Consider the following 21,281-nt stretch of genomic DNA (forward strand, 5'->3'; position numbering starts at 1 on the left):
AGGGCAACCCTTTTTATGTACTCTCCTGATGACGTCTGCTTTTCCTGTCACCAATTATATTTCTCGCCTCAGGTGTGTAGACAATGCAGGGGTTGCGATACGCGGCAATTAACCCCTCAGGTGCCACATCTGAGGGGTTAATTGACACAGATCGCATGCCCTGTTATTGAGGCCAGGTGCCAGGTCTGTGATACCGCTGCAGACAATTGTATAAAGGAGTTAAAGAGGACCTTTCATGGGTCCAAAGAATATGAACTTAGTAGCAGGCTGCATAGAGGGGAGCCCAGGGATCTAAGTGCACTTACTATTATTCCTGGGCGCCGCTCCGTTCGCCCGCTGTGGCCCCCGGTATTTTCAACATTCAGAGAAAGGAGGAGGAGACGCCAGTGTCTCTCCTTCTCCCTGACAGCAGCGCTGTCCAATCACAGCACAGAGCTCAGAGCCAGGGAGAAAAAAAAAACCCTCGCTCTGATTGGACAGCGCTGCTGTCATGGAGACGGAGAGACACTGGCGTCTCCTCCTCCTTGCTCTGAATGTTGAAAATACCGGGGGCCACAGCGGGTGAACGGAGCGGCGCCCAGGAATAATAGTAAGTGCACTTAGATCCCTGGGCGCCGCTCTATGCAGCATGATACTAAGTTCATATTCTTTGGACCCATGAAAGGTCCTCTTTAACTCCTTTATACAATTGTCTGCAGCGGTATCACAGACCCGGCACCCGGCCTCAATAATAGGGCATGCGATACGCGGCAATTAACCCCTCAGGTGCCACATCTGAGGGGTTAATTGCCACACGAACTGAGCATGAATCAGGTTCACCCCAGCCCCTCTGTCGATAAACACCTCAATCCCCATAGTTTTTTACTCTAGCGCCACCTCAGCAGCAAGGAGAAATCGGGTACTACCAGTCAAAGACAAATGCACATTTTCTGACTCTCCTCTCACCACTCAAAGAGTCAGATGGGAATTAAATGTCCCTCTTTTTTCTGTTTGCCGTTGAATGTATGGACATACTCTTATAAAATGTCTCTTCTGTCCGCAGAAAAAACACACTCCCTTCCTATTACCAGTATGCTTAAAAGCGGATCTAGGAGTAGCTCCCCCTAATTGCATGGGTTCGTCCCCAGACATAAACCCAGGAGTAGCTTCACCCAAAGTGTCAGAGGAGGACGATACAACAACGAAACGAGGACAGCAAAGAAGGAGGTCTTGGGAGGATCAGAGATTAAAGGGTTTCTGTCACCCCATTAAACCGTTTTTTTTTTTTTCTTTAATAATAATCCCTATAGTGCGATCTCATGATACATAATCAAATTAATAATTTTGGTTCAGTAGATTTTGGTAAAAAACGATTTTTAAAATATGCTAATTACCTTGCTACCAGCAAGTAGGGCGGCTACTTGCTGGTAGCAGCCGCATCCTCCGATGGTAATGACGCCCCCTCGGCATGCTGATTGACAGGGCCAGGGAAGGTAATCCTTCTCTGCTGGCGCTGTTAGAATTTGAAATGTCGCGCCTGCGCCGTACCTGGCTTCAATCGGCGCAGGCGCACTGAGAGGCGGCCGCTCTGCTCGACCGCTCCATCTTCAATGCGCCTGCGTCGATGACGTCATCGCATACACCCGGAAGAGAAGACGCCGGCGTCTTCTCTTCCGGGTGTATGCGATGACGTCATCGACGCAGGCGCATTGAGGATGGAGCGGTCGAGCAGAGCGGCCGCCTCTCAGTGCGCCTGCGCCGATTGAAGCCAGGTACGGCGCAGGCGCGACATTTCAAATTCTAACAGCGCCAGCAGAGAAGGATTACCTTCCCTGGCCCTGTCAATCAGCATGCCGAGGGGGCGTCATTACCATCGGAGGATGCGGCTGCTACCAGCAAGTAGCCGCCCTACTTGCTGGTAGCAAGGTAATTAGCATATTTTAAAAATCGTTTTTTACCAAAATCTACTGAACCAAAATTATTAATTTGATTATGTATCATGAGATCGCACTATAGGGATTATTATTAAAGAAAAAAAAAAAAAACGGTTTAATGGGGTGACAGAAACCCTTTAAGTCAGAAATATTTAGAGAGGTGAGAGATGATGAGACATGCACTAGCATTGTTGTTGATAAATGAGCAGATACAGGAAAAGTTTGAGGCAGTTGGAGGTGGTAAAGACATGTGGTTTAAAAGACACAGCAGAATCAAAAATGGACATGTGAGAGCGAGGAAAGGGAGGTAGGTCAGGTGCGGGAGCGAGGTTGAGTGAGATGGGGAAAAGATCATGAAATAAGATTTTTCAATATTGAGTTTTTGAAAGCATGAGTTTGTAGAATATAGCTAATATATACTGTAATCTAGAATTCTAGATAGCAGGGAGGCAATATCTGGGCCAGAGAGCTAAATCTGGGTGTGATCAGCATACAGGACGGACTTGTCATAGGCCCTCCTGGGTCTGAAATCTCACAGAGGGCCTGAGCCCTCCTTATGGCCTCCGGCCAGGTACATAATGACCTAATGTTGCTTGGCTGTGGCGGTTAGCTGATCATTAGTGATTAAGGAAGATTCAGTGGAGTGGTGGGGTTGGAACCCAAAAAGTGGGTTGGATTATTTGTAGGAGGTCACCTGAAGCTAAACATGTTCCTGGTAGTTTTGAGGAAAAAAGAAGTAGGGGGATGGGGCTGACATCTTGAGGATGGATGCAATGGCTGCATATTTAAAAGAAGGGTAAACAAGCGAGTCATGGTTTGATGAGATGGGCCTGAGGATAGGGCTGGGATGAACATAGTACATCAATATCAGATCAGCTGGAATCTGACTCCCACCGATCAGCTGTCTGAGGAAGCTGTGGCGCTCACTGAAGCTCTGGTAAGTGACCTAGCCTCCTCATAGTTTAGCAAACACAGCGCCATCCATTTGATAGCAGCTGTGCTTGGTATTACAGCTCAGCCGCATTCAGTTGAATAGGAATGAGCTGCGTCTATGGCCGTGATGGCTAACTCCTGCACTGCAGCTGTGGTAAAACTACAACTCCCAAGATGCACACTTGCTTGGCTGTTTTTCAGAACTCCATAGAAATTAATGGAGCATGCTGGGAGTCGTAGTTTCACCACAGCTGGAGTGCCGAAGGTTAGCCATCACTGGTCTAGGCCATGTGTCTGATGAATGTGACATTACAAGGTCTATGAAGATTCCTAAGCGCTCGCAAAATGCCGCTCCCTCTTCATACAGCTGATCAGTAAGGATGCTTGAAGTCGTACCCCTGCCGGTCTAATATTGATGACCTCTCCTGAGTGTAAGCCATCAATATGAAAATCCCTTTAAGTATTTGGTAAATAAAGTCAACTTTATGTGATGGATATGGTGCTGTCACAGGGCGCCGGATTCGCGCTCCATCCCTCCACCGCTGGCGCCCTGCAATAAGTTTGGAGCGAGGATGTGCACTGCGTCCTCATCTCTAGAGCAACGGAGGGCGGAGGGGACCCGGCCGCGCACGCCTCCTTAGCGTGGCCGGCGTCCCCCGCTCCCATAGTTACTGCGAAGAGTCTGAGCGCTGAAGTAGGCGCTCAGCTGTATGCAGGGGGATGAGTCATGTGACGCTGGCCACGTCACATGACTCCTTCTCTCCCCATTTTAACAGGGAGCCTGCTGGCCACAGGTTGCCTGTGTTTAAGGTCCTATACCTTGTGTATATTGCCTTTGACATTGCTACTTGGTATTAGTATTTTGGCTCATTTTTTACTTTGTCCCTTGCTTGCTCCTCTTGTACTGTCGCTTCTGTTGGTATTTGACTTCTGCTTGACTTAGACTTGTCCTCGCCTGCTCCCTTTGTCTTACTTGCTTCTCCTGGTATTGACGCTGCTTCTGCTTGTTCCCTGGTACCGCCTTGACCTCCTGGTTTTTACCTTGCTAGTGTGATCTCTCTGTGTTTGTCTGTTTTGTTTGTCTCTCCCGCACTTACTCAGGTTAGGGATCACCGCCCAGTTGTGCTCCCTTGCCTAGGACGGGTAAGTGCAAGTAGGCAGGGACAAAAGTGTGGGTGGAGTCAGTTTGCACCTTCCCCACCCCCTTCTCGTGACAGATGCTGCGGTTTTCTTCTTTACATTGACTTTGTGGGATCCCAGTGGCACTGACACTGCATGCACCTTCAGGTTATGTGCGAGGGTGGCTTTTCAATCTGGATTTCTGCGACAAATCTGCAAATCTTATCAGATTTTTCCCGCCAATACATTGATACTGCAGACATTAATCCAGTACTTACAATAACGTCAATCATAATCTTTATGCAAAGTTCTGGTTATGCCACAAAGTCTGTTAAGAGTGGTTTTGTGCATATACAGTTTACAGTGGTAATCCAGAATATGGTGTAAAGTCTTGTCACTTAGTATCTCATGTGAGTTAGGGCTCATGCACACGGCCATTGCCCGGCCGTGGCCGTATTTCGGCCCGCATACGGTGGGTCTGCAATACACGGGCACCGACCGTGTGCATCCTACATCACGGATCGCGGACCCAATCACTTGAGTGGGTCCGCAATCCGGGAGATGCGGAACGGAGGCACTGGAAACCCACGTCCCTTCGCACTGTAAAAAAGCAGTGCATGCACTACTTTTTTTGCGGTGCGGATCGTCGGATGCGTATCGCGGACCCAATTCAAGTGAATGGGTCTGCGATCCGCATGCGGCTGCCCCATGGTCGGTGCCCGTGCATTTCGGGACAGCAATTTGCTGTCCGCAGTATGGGCCCGGCCAGCACACGTTCGTGTGCATGAGCCCTTATGAGCTGGTTAGAATGCTGCCGACATAAAATTAGACTACCTTTCTGGTCCTGAGTAAATGGGAAAATTGAGCAGGGTCAGCAATATCCCAGCTGGGTAAACCACATTTGTAAAAAAGCAATTTGGATTGCCAAGTGCTGAGTTTTTCCAATATGTTACTTGCATATTATTTGAATTCAGGCATTCATTATCAGATATGTTATGGTCAGCATAAAATGGAAAATGATGAGCTACCTGTAGGAGTTGGTTCAAGTCTCCAAAAGTAAACAGAGATGTGGAAAAACCACAGAGTGCAGAACAGTTAAGAAAACATTCATATAATAGGAATGTTACATTCAGTTTTAACTAGTAAAAATCTTATAAACCAAGCTTATAAATTAATAAGTTATAGATAATTTTAAGAAAACTGTTCTGATGGTATGTGCAAGTAATAATCATTAATATACAATAATCAAAAGAGGAAATAAGAAACAAAAGGAACTTGTGACAAAAAATAAAAACTTCCATGAACTCACTATGCCCATCACTAAATACCTTGGGGTGTCTTCTTTCCAAAATGGGGTCACTTGTGGGGTAGTTATACTGCCCTGGCATTTTAGGGGCCCAAATGCGTGCAAAGTAGTTTGAAATCAAAATCTGTAAAAAATGGCCGGTGAAATCCGAAAGGTGCTCTTTGGAATGTGGGCCCCTTTGCCCACCTAGGCTGCAAAAAAGTGTCACACATGTGGTATTGCCGTAATCAGGAGAAGTTGGGCAATGTTTTTTGGGGTGTCATTTTACATATACCCATGCTGGGTGAGATAAATATCTCGGTCAAATGCCAACTTTGTATAAAAAAAATGGGAAAAGTTGTCTTTTGCCAAGATATTTCTCTCACCCAGCATGGGTATATGTAAAAAGACACCCCAAAACACATTGCCCAACTTCTCCTGAGTACGGGGATACCAGATGTGTGACACTTTTTTGCAGCCTAGGTGGGCAAAGGAGCCCACATTCCAAAGAGCACCTTTCAGATTTCACCGGCCATTTTTTACAGATTTTGATTTCAAACCACTTCTCACGCATTCGGCCCCTAAAATGCCAGGGCAGTATAACTACCCCACAAGTGACCCCATTTTGGAAAGAAGACACCCCAAGGTATTTCGTGATGGGCATAGTGAGTTCATGGAAGTTTTTATTTTTTGTCACAAGTTAGTGGAATATGAGACTTTGTAAGAAAAAAATAAATAAAAAATCATCATTTTCCGCTAACTTGTGGCAAAAAATTAAAAATTCTAGGAACTCGCCATGCCCCTCACGGAATACCTTGGGATGTCTTCTTTCCAAAATGGGGTCACTTGTGGGGTAGTTATACTGCCCTGGCATTCTAGGGGCCCTAATGTGTGGTAAGTAGGTAAATGACCTGTGAAATCCGAAAGGTATTCTTTGGAATGTGGGCCCCTTTGCCCACCTAGGCTGCAAAAAAGTGTCACACATGTGGTATCGCCGTATTCAGGAGAAGTTGGGCAATGTGTTTTGGGGTGTCTTTTTACATATACCCATGCTGGGTGAGATAAATATCTCGGCAAAAGACGACTTTTCCCATTCTTTATACAAAGTTGGCATTTGACCAAGATATTTATCTCACCCAGCATGGGTATATGTAAAATGACACCCCAAAACACATTGCCCAACTTCTCCTGAGTACGGCGATACCAGATGTGTGACACTTTTTTGCAGCCTAGATGCGCAAAGGGGCCCACATTCCTTTTATAAGGGCATTTTTAGACATTTGGATCCCAGACTTCTTCTCACGCTTTAGGGCCCCTAAAATGCCAGGGCAGTATAAATACCCCACATGTGACCCCATTTTGGAAAGAAGACACCCTAAGGTATTCAATGAGGGGCATGGCGAGTTCATAGAAATTTATTTTTTTTGGCACAAGTTAGCGGAAATTGATATACACTGTGTGCAGAATTATTAGGCAAATGAGTATTTTGACCACATCATCCTCTTTATGCATGTTGTCTTACTCCAAGCTGTATAGGCTCGAAAGCCTACTACCAATTAAGCATATTAGGTGATGTGCATCTCTGTAATGAGAAGGGGTGTGGTCTAATGACATCAACACCCTATATTAGGTGTACATAATTATTAGGCAACTTCCTTTCCTTTGGCAAAATGGGTCAAAAGAAGGACTTGACAGGCTCAGAAAAGTCAAAAATAGTGAGATATCTTGCAGAGGGATGCAGCACTCTTAAAATTGCAAAGCTTCTGAAGCGTGATCATCGAACAATCAAGCGTTTCATTCAAAATAGTCAACAGGGTCGCAAGAAGCGTGTGGAAAAACCAAGGCGCAAAATAACTGCCCATGAACTGAGAAAAGTCAAGCGTGCAGCTGCCAAGATGCCACTTGCCACCAGTTTGGCCATATTTCAGAGCTGCAACATCACTGGAGTGCCCAAAAGCACAAGGTGTGCAATACTCAGAGACATGGCCAAGGTAAGAAAGGCTGAAAGACGACCACCACTGAACAAGACACAGAAGCTGAAACGTCAAGACTGGGCCAAGAAATATCTCAAGAATGATTTTTCTAAGGTTTTATGGACTGATGAAATGAGAGTGAGTCTTGATGGGCCAGATGGATGGGCCCGTGGCTGGATTGGTAAAGGGCAGAGAGCTCCAGTCTGACTCAGACGCCAGCAAGGTGTAGGTGGAGTACTGGTTTGGGCTGGTATCATTAAAGATGAGCTTGTGGGGCCTTTTCGGCTTTAGGATGGAGTCAAGCTCAACTCCCAGTCCTACTGCCAGTTTCTGGAAGACACCTTCTTCAAGCAGTGGTACAGGAAGAAGTCTGCATCCTTCAAGAAAAACATGATTTTCATGCAGGACAATGCTCCATCACATGCGTCCAAGTACTCCACAGCGTGGCTGGCAAGAAAGGGTATAAAAGAAGAAAATCTAATGACATGGCCTCCTTGTTCACCTGATCTGAACCCCATTGAGAACCTGTGGTCCATCATCAAATGTGAGATTTACAAGGAGGGAAAACAGTACACCTCTCTGAACAGTGTCTGGGAGGCTGTGGTTGCTGCTGCACGCAATGTTGATGGTGAACAGATCAAAACACTGACAGAATCCATGGATGGCAGGCTTTTGAGTGTCCTTGCAAAGAAAGGTGGCTATATTGGTCACTGATTTGTTTTTGTTTTGTTTTTGAATGTCAGAAATGTATATTTGTGAATGTTGAGATGTTATATTGGTTTCACTGGTAAAAATAAATAATTGAAATGGGTATATATTTGTTTTTTGTTAAGTTGCCTAATAATTATGCACAGTAATAGTCACCTGCACACACAGATATCCCCCTAAAATAGCTAAAACTAAAAACAAACTAAAAACTACTTCCAAAAATATTCAGCTTTGATATTAATGAGTTTTTTGGGTTCATTGAGAACATGGTTGTTGTTCAATAATAAAATTAATCCTCAAAAATACAACTTGCCTAATAATTCTGCACTCCCTGTATATATTTTTTTTCTCACAAAGTCTCCCTTTCCGCTAACTTGGGACAAAAATTTCAATCTTTCATGGACTCAATATGCCCCTCAGCGAATACCTTGGGGTGTCTTCTTTCCGAAATGGGGTCACATGTGGGGTATTTATACTGCCCTGGCATTCTAGGGGCCCTAAAGCGTGAGAAGAAGTCTGGAATATAAATGTCTAAAATTTTTTACGCATTTGGATTCCGTGGGGGGTATGGGGAGTTCATGTGAGATTTTATTTTTTGACACAAGTTAGTGGAATATGAGACTTTGTAAGAAAAAAAATAATATTTCCGCTAACTTGGGCCAAAAGAATGTCTGAATGGAGCCTTACAGGGGGGTGATCAATGACAGGGGGGTGATCAATGACAGGGGGGTGATCAGGGAGTCTATATGGGGTGATCACCCCCCTGTCATTGATCACCCCCCTATAAGGCTCCATTCAGATGTCCGTATGTGTTTTGCGGATCCGATCCATGTATCCGTGGATCCGTAAAAAAACATACGGACATCTGAATGCAGCCTTACAGGGGGGTGATCAATGACAGGGGGGTGATCAATGACAGGGGGGTGATCAGGGAGTCTATATGGGGTGATCACCCCCTGTCATTGATCACCCCCCTGTAAGGCTCCATTCAGACGTCCGTATGTGTTTTGCGGATCCGATCCATGTATCAGTGGATCCGTAAAAATCATACGGACGTCTGAATGGAGCCTTACAAGGGGGTGATCAATGACAGGGGGGTGATCAGGGAGTCTATATGGGGTGATCACCCCCTTGTAAGGCTCCATTCAGATGTCTGTATGTGTTTTGGGGATCCGATCCATGTATCCGTGGATCCGTAAAAAACATACGGACATCTGAATGCAGCCTTACAGGGGGGTGATCAATGACAGGGGGGTGATCAGGGAGTCTATATGGGGTAATCACCCCCGTCATTGATCACCCCCCTGTAAGGCTCCATTCAGACAGAGTCTATATGGGGTGATCAGGGGTTAATAAGTGACAGGGGGGGGTGTAGTGTAGTGTGGTGCTACTTATTACTGAGCTACCTGTATCCTCTGGTGGTCGATCCAAACAAAAGGGACCACCAGAGGACCAGGTAGCAGGTATATTAGACACTGTTATCAAAACAGCGTCTAATATACCTGTTAGGGGTTAAAAAAATCGCATCTCCAGCCTGCCAGCGAACGATCGCCGCTGGCAGGCTGGAGATCCACTCGCTTACCTTCCGATCCTGTGAACACGCGCGCCTGTGTACGCGCGTTCACAGGAAATCTCGCGTCTCGCGAGATGACGCATATATGCGTAACTCTGCGCAGGGCTGCCGCCTCCGGGACGCGATCCTGCGTTAGGCGGTCCGGAGGCGGTTAATAAGTGGGATTTCTTGCCTTATAAATGGGGTTGGGACCATCAGTTGCATTGAGGAGAAGTCAGGTGGATACACAGCTGATAGTCCTACTGAATAGACTGTTAGAATTTGTATTATGGCAAGAAAAAAGCAGCTAAGTAAAGAAAAACGAGTGGCCATCATTACTTTAAGAAATGAAGGTCAGTCAGTCAGCCGAAAAATTGGGAAAACTTTGAAAGTAAGGGCTATTTGACCATGAAGGAGAGTGATGGGGTGCTGCGCCAGATGACCTGGCCTCCACAGTCACCGGACCTGAACCAAATCGAGATGGTTTGGGGTGAGCTGGACCGCAGAGTGAAGGCAAAAGGGCCAACAAGTGCTAAGCATCTCTGGGAACTCCTTCAAGACTGTTGGAAGACTATTTCAGGGGTCTACCTCTTGAAGCTCATCAAGAGAATGCCAAGAGTGTGCAAAGCAGTAATCAAAGCAAAAGGTGGCTACTTTGAAGAACCTAGCATATGACATATTTTCAGTTGTTTCACACTTGTTTGTTATGTATATAATTCCACATGTGTTAATTCATAGTTTTGATGCCTTCATAGTCATGAAAATAAAGAAAACTCTTTGAATGAGGTGTGTCCAAACTTTTGGTCTGTACTGTATATATATATATATATATATATATATATATATATACACTGCTCAAAAAAATAAAGGGAACACTTAAACAACACAATGTAACTCCAAGTCAATCACACTTCTGTGAAATCAAACTGTCCACTTAGGAAGCAACACTGAGTGACAATCAATTTCACATGCTGTTGTGAAAATGGGATAGACAACAGGTGGAAATTATAGGCAATTAGCAAGACACCCCCAATAAAGGAGTGGTTCTGCAGGTGGTGACTACAGACCACTTCTCAGTTCCTATGCTTCCTGGCTGATGTTTTGGTCACTTTTGAATGCTGGCGGTGCTTTCACTCTAGTGGTAGCATGAGACGGAGTCTACAACCCCCACAAGTGGCTCAGGTAGTGCAGCTTATCCAGGATGGCACATCATAGTAACATAGTAACATAGTACATAAGGCCGAGTAACATAGTACATCAATGCGAGCTGTGGCAAGAAGGTTTGCTGTGTCTGTCAGCGTAGTGTCCAGAGCATAGAGGCGCTACCAGGAGACAGGCCAGTACATCAGGAGACGTGGAGGAGGCCGTAGGAGGGCAACAACCCAGCAGCAGGACCGCTACCTCCGCCTTTGTGCAAGGAGGAACAGGAGGAGCACTGCCAGAGCCCTGCAAAATGACCTCCAGCAGGCCACAAATGTGCATGTGTCTGCTCAAACGGTCAGAAACAGACTTCATGAGGGTGATATGAGGGCCCGACGTCCACAGGTGGGGGTTGTGCTTACAGCCCAACACCGTGCAGGACGTTTGGCATTTGCCAGAGAACACCAAGATTGGCAAATTCGCCACTGGCGCCCTGTGCTCTTCACAGAGGAAAGCAGGTTCACACTGAGCACATGTGACAGAGTCTTGAGACGCCGTTGAGAACGTTCTGCTGCCTGCAACATCCTCCAGCATGACCGGTTTGGCATTGGCTCAGTAATGGTGTGGGGTGGCATTTCTTTGGAGGGTCGCACAGCCCTCCATGTGCTCGCCAGAGGTAGCCTGACTGCCATTAGGTACCGAGATGAGATCCTCAGACCCCTTGTGAGACCATATGCTGGTGCGGTTGGCCCTGGGTTCCTCCTAATGCAAGACAATGCTAGACCTCATGTGGCTGGAGTGTGTCAGCAGTTCCTGCAAGTCGAAGGCATTGATGCTATGGACTGGCCCGCCCGTTCCCCAGACCTGAATCCAATTGAGCACATCTGGGACATCATGTCTCGCTCAATCCACCAATCCACGTTGCACCACAGACTGTCCAGGAGTTGGCAGATGCTTTTTTTAGTCCAGGTCTGGGAGGAGATCCCTCAGGAGACCGTCCGCCACCTCATCAGGAGCATGCACAGGCGTTGTAGGGAGGTCATACAGGCACGTGGAGGCCACACACACTACTGAGCCTCATTTTGACTTGTTTTAAGGACATTACATCAAAGTTGGATCAGCCTGTAGTGTGTTTTTCCACTTTAATTTTGAGTGTGACTCCAAATCCAGACCTCCATGGGTTGAAAAATTTGATTTCCATTTTTTTATTTTTGTGTGATTTTGTTGTCAGCACATTCAACTATGTAAAGAACAAAGTATTTCAGAAGAATATTTAATTAACTCAGATCTAGGATGTGTTATTTTTGTGTTCCCTTTATTTTTTTGAGCAGTGTATATATATATATATATACACTGCTCAAAAAAATAAAGGGAACACAAAAATAACACATCCTAAATCTGAATTAATTAAATATTCTTCTGAAATACTTTGTTCCTTACATAGTTGAATGTGCTGACAACAAAATCACACAAAAATTAAAAATGGAAATCAAATTTTTCAACCCATGGAGGTCTGGATTTGGAGTCACACTCAAAATTAAAGTGGAAAAACACACTACAGGCTGATCCAACTTTGATGTAATGCCCTTAAAACAAGTCAAAATGAGGCTCAGTAGTGTGTGTGGCCTCCACGTGCCTGTATGACCTCCCTACAACGCCTGTGCATGCTCCTGATGAGGTGGTGGACGGTCTCCTGAGGGATCTCCTCCCAGACCTGGACTAAAGCATCTGCCAACTCCTGGACAGTCTGTGGTGCAAAGTGACGTTGGTGGATAGAGCGAGACATGATGTCCCAGATGTGCTCAATTGGATTCAGGTCTGGGGAACGGGCGGGACAGTCCATAGCATCAATGCCTTCGTCTTGCAGGAACTGCTGACACACTTCAGCCACATGAGGTCTAGCATTGTCTTGCATTAGGAGGAACCCAGGGCCAACCGCACCAGCATATGGTCTCACAAGGGGTCTGAGGATCTCATCTCGGTACCTAATGGGAGTCAGGCTACCTCTGGCGAGCACATGGAGGGCTGTGCGGCCCTCCAAAGAAATGCCACCCCACACCATTACTGACCCAATGCCAAACCAGTCATGCTGGAGAATGTTGCAGGCAGCAGAACGTTCTCCACGGCGTCTCCAGACTCTGTCACGTCTGTCACATGTGCTCAGTGTGAACCTTCTTTCATCTGTGAAGAGCACAGGGCGCCAGTGGCGAATTTGCCAATCTTGGTGTTCTCTGGCAAATGCCAAACGTCCTGCACGGTGTTGGACTGTAAGCACAACTCCCACCTGTGGACGTCGGGCCCTCATATCACCCTCATGGAGTCTGTTTCTGACCGTTTGAGCAGACACATGCACATTTGTGGCCTGCTGGAGGTCATTTTGCAGGGCTCTGGCAGTGCTCCTCCTGTTCCTCCTTGCACAAAGGCGGAGGTAGCGGTCCTGCTGCTGGGTTGTTGCCCTCCTACGGCCTCTTCCACGTCTTCTGATGTACTGGCCTGTCTCCTGGTAGCGCCTTCATGCTCTGGACACTACGCTGACAGACACAGCAAACCTTCTTGCCACAGCTCGCATTGATGTGCCATCCTGGATAAGCTGCACTACCTGAGCCACTTGTGTGGGTTGTAGACTCCGTCTCATGCTACCACTAGAGTGAAAGCACCGCCAGCATTCAAAAGTGACCAAAACATCAGCCAGGAAGCATAGGAACTGAGAAGTGGTCTGTGATCACCACCTGCAGAACCACTTCTTTATTGGGGGTGTCTTGCTAATTGCCTATAATTTCCACCTGTTGTCTATCCCATTTTCACAACAGCATGTGAAATTGATTGTCACTCAGTGTTGCTTCCTAAGTGGACAGTTTGATTTCACAGAAGTGTGATTGACTTGGAGTTACATTGTGTTGTTTAAGTGTTCCCTTTATTTTTTTGAGCAGTGTATATTTATTCACACACACCAGCACAACCACTAACTCTAACTCCCTTCTACACCTACATAACACACATAGGTTTAACCATTCATCAGCACCCTAGTGTGTCTCCCTCCCCCTCTGCAACTCTGCGTATGAGCGATTAGATAACGGTCATATAGAGTGTGCAGTCTGCTGCTTGTGTCCCTGTGCGATATGGGAATCCCAACAGCTCATGGAGTTTTTACTACCTTGCAGGCCAGGGGTTGGGAGGTCAGGAGGTTAGAGCCATGAAGCGCTGCTAACCTTGCCGGGCCCTCTCTCTCACACAGTGCTCTGTTGCTGTAGCGATACTAGGCAGGGGAAGCAGCAGAGCACAGCAGACGAAAGAATTTGGTGGCTGGCTGCAGGGCCAAAGAGGAAGAGAGACGTACTTCCATTGGAAAGGGGGCGGGGCCAATTAGCCTGCCTGGGCCCCTCAAACTCCCGGGCCCCATAGCAACTGCGTGGTCTGCCGCTATGGGCGGTAGACCAGTGCTGTGAGTCAGTATGACACGCCGATGACAGGCGTCGCTCTTAGAATCACTGCACACTTCACTTATTTGGGCAGTTACGGGGCCAAAAATAACCTTAGGTATGAACTCAGCCTTACAGGTCGATGTTAACGTCAAGAAGAAGCGCACTCCTTTTACACCGTCGCCAGCTAAATTCCACATAGATGTCTACAGAACCTGTTCTATTAAACGTTTATACAAGTAGAGCCCCCCTGACAGAATGGAGAGGGTGTTAGCAGTAAGTTTGTGTTGACCTCGCTGATTATTTTGCCCTTCCTCTGATCCGTCAGAACAATAACCCCCAAAAAACTCGGTCAGCATTTTGTCAGTAATCCATCAGTATTGCTAAAACCCAAAAAAAACAGGATTGGATCCAAAACAGAGATGATACGTGAATGGAATATTTGCATGTCTTCTGTGTTTTGTACCCACTCCTGCTTCTGGCTACCAAATCACAAGCCAATTTTGATGGGACCATACAGGCCTTACAGCTGCTACATAGACAGGATCCGTTGTGCATCTAATTTTTCCTTCCTTCTGACAGATCAGAAGAAGGGTCAAATAAATGGTGATGCCATCCAGGCCAAAAAGGCAAAATAGTGGCCCAGTCATGGAGAGGGGAGGGTGGGAGAACAGCTTGAGAAGTCCTCAGAGTGGCCCGATGACACAGTGGTGAGGTGGAAGCAGCTAGAGGAGGCCACAGAGTGGCACAATGACAGAGTGTGGAGGTGGCAGCAGCATGAGGAAGCCACAGAGTGGCAAGGTGACATAATGTTGAGGTAGCTGCAGCAGCAGCAGCATGAGGAGACCACAGAGTGACCCGGTGACAGAGTGGGGAGGTGGGTGTAAGAAGGAGCACTTGGCATGAGGTGTGTGGCATCAGGCGGGTGGCAGCATCAGAATAGTAGCTAAGGCAGGTAACCAGAAGAAACCGGTCTCTTTTGTCAAGGTTTGGGTGAGGCCGAATGGATGATCTAATCTGATGCATCAGGCATTGGTGGGTGGAAATCCTGGCTGATCCACGCCTGATTCATGATGATACAGGTCAGTCTCTCCACAGCGAGTTCTTCTTGGGCTAACTATGGCCCCCGCCGCACTAAACACTTGCTCTGATGCCACACTACTGACCAGGAAGGACAGCTTTTCCAGGGCAAACTCGGCCAGTTGCGGCCACAAATCCAGTTTGGCTGCCCAGCAGTCCAGCGGATCTTCGATAACGGGTGGCAGGGTGCACTCCAACTATGCAATCACCTGCTGGTTCAGGTTCTGCTCTATGTCTAGCTGCTGGTGAGCAGTTTCTTTAAGCTCCATATCAGCTAAATCAACAGGGTCCAGACTCCCGAATTCCCTTCATTCTTGATGTGAGAGCAAAAGAAAAAAAAGACACAGGACATACAGTGGAACAGACAAAGACTGACAGATAGTGAAGGTGCATAGGGAGTGCATCGCGCAGTACCTGAATAAAGATTATAGGTGAAGAAAGTTGCTCATCAGTGACTCTAGACTCAGGTTGCTGCTGATGGAGCTGGAACTGCTCCTGCCACCCCCACCCCCCCCCCCCAGCAGCCATGGCAGTAGAACGTGAACGCAGAGGGGCAGCGGCCAACTGACTACATAGGATGTCTCTATAGTAGTTCAGTTTGTCCTCCCTCTCAGCGGGTGTAAAAAAGGCCCCCATTCTGGACCGGTAGCGAAGGTCTAAGATGGTGGAGAGCCAGCAGTCATCCCTCTGGCGAATGGTGACAATTTGGCTGTCACTACGCAAGCAAGTGAGCATACATGGGGCATTTGCGCAAGTGACTCGGAGGGACTCCCTGCCTCCATCTCCACTGCATACTGCCACGGTGTGCCTGGGTCATCTGCTTCGTCTTCTTCATCTCCCTCTTGCTCCTCTGGCTGCTCCTGCTCTTCCTCTCCTGTCACCTGTGTAGAAAAACTACCCATTTCGCTACACATTGCTTGTGTTTCAATGTCCTCCTCCTCCAGTTCAGCCCCCACAGGGCTCATGTGGCCGTGAAATGTAGGCGCCTCGTCTCCAGTCCCCTGACCAGCCAGATTTTCCAGCATCTTTTCCAGGATATGAATCAGTGGAATGACGTTGTTCATCCCATAGTCCAGGCGACTGACAAATAAAGTGGCATCCTCAAACGGCACGAGCAAACGGCAGGTGTCACGCATGAGCTGCCACTGGCTAACATCGAAGTTACACAGGGGAGTACCTCTGTCCGCTTGGATCATCAAGAAATCGTTTATGGCCTTTCTCTGTTCGTATAGTCGGTCCAACATATGGAGCGTGGAATTCCCACGGGTGGAAACGTCGCATATCAGCCTATGTTGGGGATGCCCTTCTGCCACTGCAGCTCAAGGAGGGTGTGCTTGGCGGTGTATGAGTGGCTGAAGTGCATGAAAAGTTTCCTGGCCATTTTTAGGATGTCTTGCAGAATGGTGGAAGACTTCAGGAACAGCTTGACAACCAGATTGAACATGTGCACCATGCAAGGCGCATGGCTCAGGCCCTCAGTGAGGCCAAGTTAGACGGCTTGACCTTTTACTCCCAAAAATCATATGACAAAATGTACTAATCCCCTAGGGGACAAAGGGGTAAAACTTAAAATTTAATGCAAATGCTTCTAAAATAATAGGCGCTAGAGGAAGGACCTCTAATACAAACAAACGTGAGACAGCCCTAAGGGCCTAAACTAGACATACATAGTATGGCGACAAAAGCAGTGTATTGAGCAAAACAGGAACGTTCTCACCCATGTATGGAGATGGATGGCGGATTCTCTCTGATGTTGCTGATGTCATCAATGGACATTAACGATATGTCACCATACTGGATCAGTGCCAACATATACGCCCCTGCATAGACAGGAATCGGGAAACAAAGGCCCTAGAAAGCCCTATTAGAGGGACAGGGGCTAGTGTGCCCTACCTGTCTATACGAGGTACTTGCCCCGCAAGGGGCATCCCCGTCCGGATACCTTTCCCTGTTAGGGGCAGAATCCCTACTACACCCTATTCAGGTAACTCCCGACGTGTCACGTTTCATTCAGCGAACTCTTCAGGGGAGATGTACTTGTGTAATGTCAAGGTAATGGATGGGGCTTGCATTACAAAATAAAAAATGGTAAGGGGAAGATTTGCTAGAGGCTATTCAACACAATCGCAGGTGGTTGGTCAGTCAGACTCAAAACCCCTGAATAACCACAGCAACCCACTTAGCTTAAATGCGGGCACACCAGTGGGTGATGCCTGCCAGAGTCAAGGTCTGACCCTAGGATACGTGCAATCCAATTTGGCTGTCAGCAAGGAGTGCCTACCTGTCAGCGCCTTTTGAATGTACCCGGTCTCGCACCAGTGTTCCTGATCCGCCCTACTTCCGGTCATGTGACGCCTGTGGAACGCAAGGAAGTGGGCCGGCATACTGAAGCGCCGCGTCCCAGAGTATGCAGCGCCGCAGATGACGCCACAAATCACGTGACAAAGCACATGGCTCAGCCTTCCTTGACGCAGCGCCGACGCCATGTTCTTCCCATTGTCGGTCACCATGGTTCCGATTTTGAGCTGTCGCGGAGAAAGCCAGGATTTGATTTCTTGATGAAGGACACGGAGCAGTTCATCCCCTGTGTGACTCTGTTCGCCCAGGCAAATGAGGTGTAGAACAGTGTGACACCGCCGTACCCTGCACATGTGGTATGCTGGAGGAGCACTGTGAATTGTCCCTGCAGTGGAGGGTGAGGACACAGTGGAGGATGAGGAGGCAGAGGCAGACATTGTAGCAGGACCAACGGCGTGAGAACGAGGAAGCGGAAGTGGCGTCACCTGGCCAAGTTGCTGGTGTGGCTGGGCAGGAACCACATTTACCCAGTGGGCCGTAAAGGACATATATTGTCCTTGACCGTAGTTACAGCTACCAACCAATTTTTCCAAAAAAGGCTGTATCACAAACAAATTTCACCACTGAATGGCTAATCGACGTAATTACTCAGTCCCTACAGAAGAAAGTCTACATTCACCGACCAATTTTACCAAAAAAGGCTGTATCACAAACAAATTTCACTACTGAATGGCTCATCTACGAATTGTTAGCCCCTACGGAAGTGTCACGATCAGTGTGTGGAGGAAACTCCATACTGAACACAGGAGGGAAGGGGAACTGGGCCTGGAAACTAGGGAAGAAACAGGTCACCTCCTAGACAACCCTAATCCGGGCCCAGACTACCTATCAATATGAATAGACCTTGAAGGTAGAAATATTCATAAGCAGGATACCTAGGCGCTGATTTCCCTATAAGGCCCTGGAATAAGTATAGGACCAGAAACAACACATTTCTTCCCAGATGGACGAATGGAAGTCTCTGTCTCAGGCCCAGATACAACAACAGGGAATATAACAAATACAAACAAACACGACACTTAACTTCTGTAGAGATTGAAGAACAAGAACACCAGAGAGGATCTCACACCAACTCAGCCAAACCCAAATGAAGCTATCAACCACATAGAAGGGTGGTGTGAGACCACTGAGCAACAGCTGAGAAAAGGGAAGTGGTCATTAACCCTATCAACACTGAATCAAGAGAAATCAAGGAGGCTGGTAGATTCCTCCACGCTCAGCCAATCTCCTTGATTTACTGACATCAGTCACCTGAGGGATCGTGACAGGAAGATTCTCTGCAATCACCCATTAATTTTCCCAAAAAAGGCTGTTTCCCAAAAAGTTTATTCACTGAATGGCTAATCGAAGCAATTACTCAGTCCCTACAGAAGAAAGTCTACATTCACTGACCAATTTTCCCAAAAAAGGCTGTATCACAAAAAAAATTCACCACTGAATGACAATGTAACTTCACCGTAGAACGGCTAATAACACATACTTATTTTTGCTATTAATACAGTGCAACAATGTCTGTATGACAATGTAAATTCACTGCAGAACAGCTAATAACACGTACTTATTTTTCACATTAATACACAACAATTTATCACAGGACGGCTAATAGGACGTACGTATCTATCCTATTAATACACCCTGTAAATGGCTGCAGTACAATGGAAGTTCACAGCTGAACGGCAAATAATAATTATTTTTTTTGCCACTAATACACGCCAAAAAGGGCAGTAATGTTCTCATTTCAACACACAACGGCTAATAAGCCCTTTTTTCCCTCTTATACTTGCCAAAAAAGCTTTAGAACATATAACTGCACTGCTGAACGGCAAATTATCCCTTTTTTTCTCCACTAATACACACCAAAAAAGGCTTTAGAACGTAAAAAACTGCTGCCGTGAATGGCAAATACATTTTTTTTTTGCCACTAATACATGCCAAAAAGGGCTGTAATTTTCTCACTTCACCACACAATGACTAATAAGCCCCTTTTTTCCCCCCAACTAATACATGCCAAGAAAATGCTTTAGAACATATAACTGCGGCGTGAACAGCAAATAATATTTTTTTTGCCACTAATACATTTCAAAAAGGCCTGTAATTTTCTCACTTCACCACACAACGGCTAATAAGCCCTCCCCCCCCCCCCCCCACTAATATATGTCAAAAAACGGTTTTAGAACATATAACTGCGGACATGAACAGCAAATAAAGTTTTTTTTTGGCACTAATATACGCCAAAAAGGGCTTTAATTTTCTTACTTCGACACACAACTGCTAATAAGCCCTTTTTCTTTTTCCCCACTAATACACGCCCAAAAAATTAATTTAGAACATATAACTGAAAACGGCAAATAATGTTTCTTTTTGCCACTAATACACGCCAAAAAGGGCATTCATTTTCTCACTTCACTACACAACAGCTAATAAACCTTTTTTCTAAAAAAAGACCTTAGAACATATATATAACTGCACCGCACAAGGGCTAATAAGACCCCAATAACAAGAACAGTTTGCTGGAATTACAGAGGTATTGCAAATCTGATATGAGCAGCAGTATAATGGCAATTTGGATCCGCAGTCAGTGCAGCAACGTGTAATAGGATTGTTCCTATTATCCAGGCTGTACAATCCCCTATTGAACCCTGTTCTGCTTCAATACTGTGCAATAATTCCTCCCTATCCTTTCCTAACACTTCTAATGCTCTTTCCCTGAACTTCTATTGAGCAAAATAAGTTTTCAAGTCTTTCCTAGCGCTGTCCCAAGCACCTGCTAACATCTCTCCCTGCACTAAGTGCACTGGAAAATGGATGAATCCAAGATGGCTGAGGCTATTTATAGGGCTATGACATCACAAAGCTGGCTGGCTGCTGATTGGCTGCATGCATGGCATTGTGGGTGATTCCTCGTTCCCAGAGTTCCTTGCTCCATGTTCTAACATGTGCAGCAGCCATTTTAAGAAAAAATGCGATTCGTTACTACGAAGCGTGAGGAAATTCGGATTCGGTGCGAATTTAATAATTCCTGAAATTCGGATAGAATTCCACTTCATCAGCTTCGATTCGCTCATCTCTACTCTGGATATTAACTGGTGGTCAGAATAATGTGGCTCGACTGTGTATTTACTTATGGTGCATTTAACAGGTTCTCAGTGTTGTAGTTTGTCTTATGTTTTTATGCTGACTTCTCTAATTCTGTTCCATGGCTTTACTTATATAGTTTGCTATTGATACTGTCTGTCCTTTACACAGCACATTGCAGCACTAATTAATTATATAAAGTCAATCAGTAGAGATGGCCTTGCGGTTCGCCCGGCGGTCGTTTCGCGGTGAACTTTGTTCGGTCGCGATTTGCCGAACATGCGAACATATGGAAAAATTCGCACACGCCATATTTTTTGCATAGCGCCAAACTTTGACCTATGACACATCCATCAGGTGGGACAGGACAGCCAATTGAGAAGTTTCAGCACATGGACACACCCCCTACCCTATAAATAAACCCAATCTGGCAGCCATTTTACATTCAGTTTTTTGCCAGTGTAAGAAGAGGTTGCTGTGTGGAGCAGGGACAGACTGTTAGGGACACCAAACGCTAGCTAATAGTGCCACAAAAGTACTTTTAAGGACTGGTATAGCAGTGCTATCGATAGGTGTGACTTACTGAGGGGTGTAATATACTTATAATAAATTTTCTAACATAGAAAGTATATTATAGTGCATTTGTATTGTGCAGCAGTTGTGTGCGGTTCTGCTGAGATACCGCTGCTAGATAGAGGAACAAACGCTATTGGAATAACTAATTGC

At 46.4% G+C, this 21,281-nt stretch overlaps 1 protein-coding gene across 1 annotated transcript in view; it reads left to right on the forward strand.

The window, feature by feature from the left end:
• Positions 1-21,281, forward strand: part of TFRC (transferrin receptor) — a 105,291-nt gene continuing 84,010 nt past the window's right edge. The window contains exon 1 of the mRNA XM_040428406.1: positions 1-72. Within this exon, the coding sequence (XP_040284340.1) occupies positions 16-72 (57 nt within the window). The 5' untranslated portion in view covers positions 1-15. The remainder of the gene's footprint in view (positions 73-21,281) is intronic.

This window comes from Bufo bufo, chromosome 4 (assembly GCF_905171765.1).
Source record: "Bufo bufo chromosome 4, aBufBuf1.1, whole genome shotgun sequence".
NCBI classification, from domain to species: Eukaryota; Metazoa; Chordata; class Amphibia; order Anura; family Bufonidae; genus Bufo; species Bufo bufo.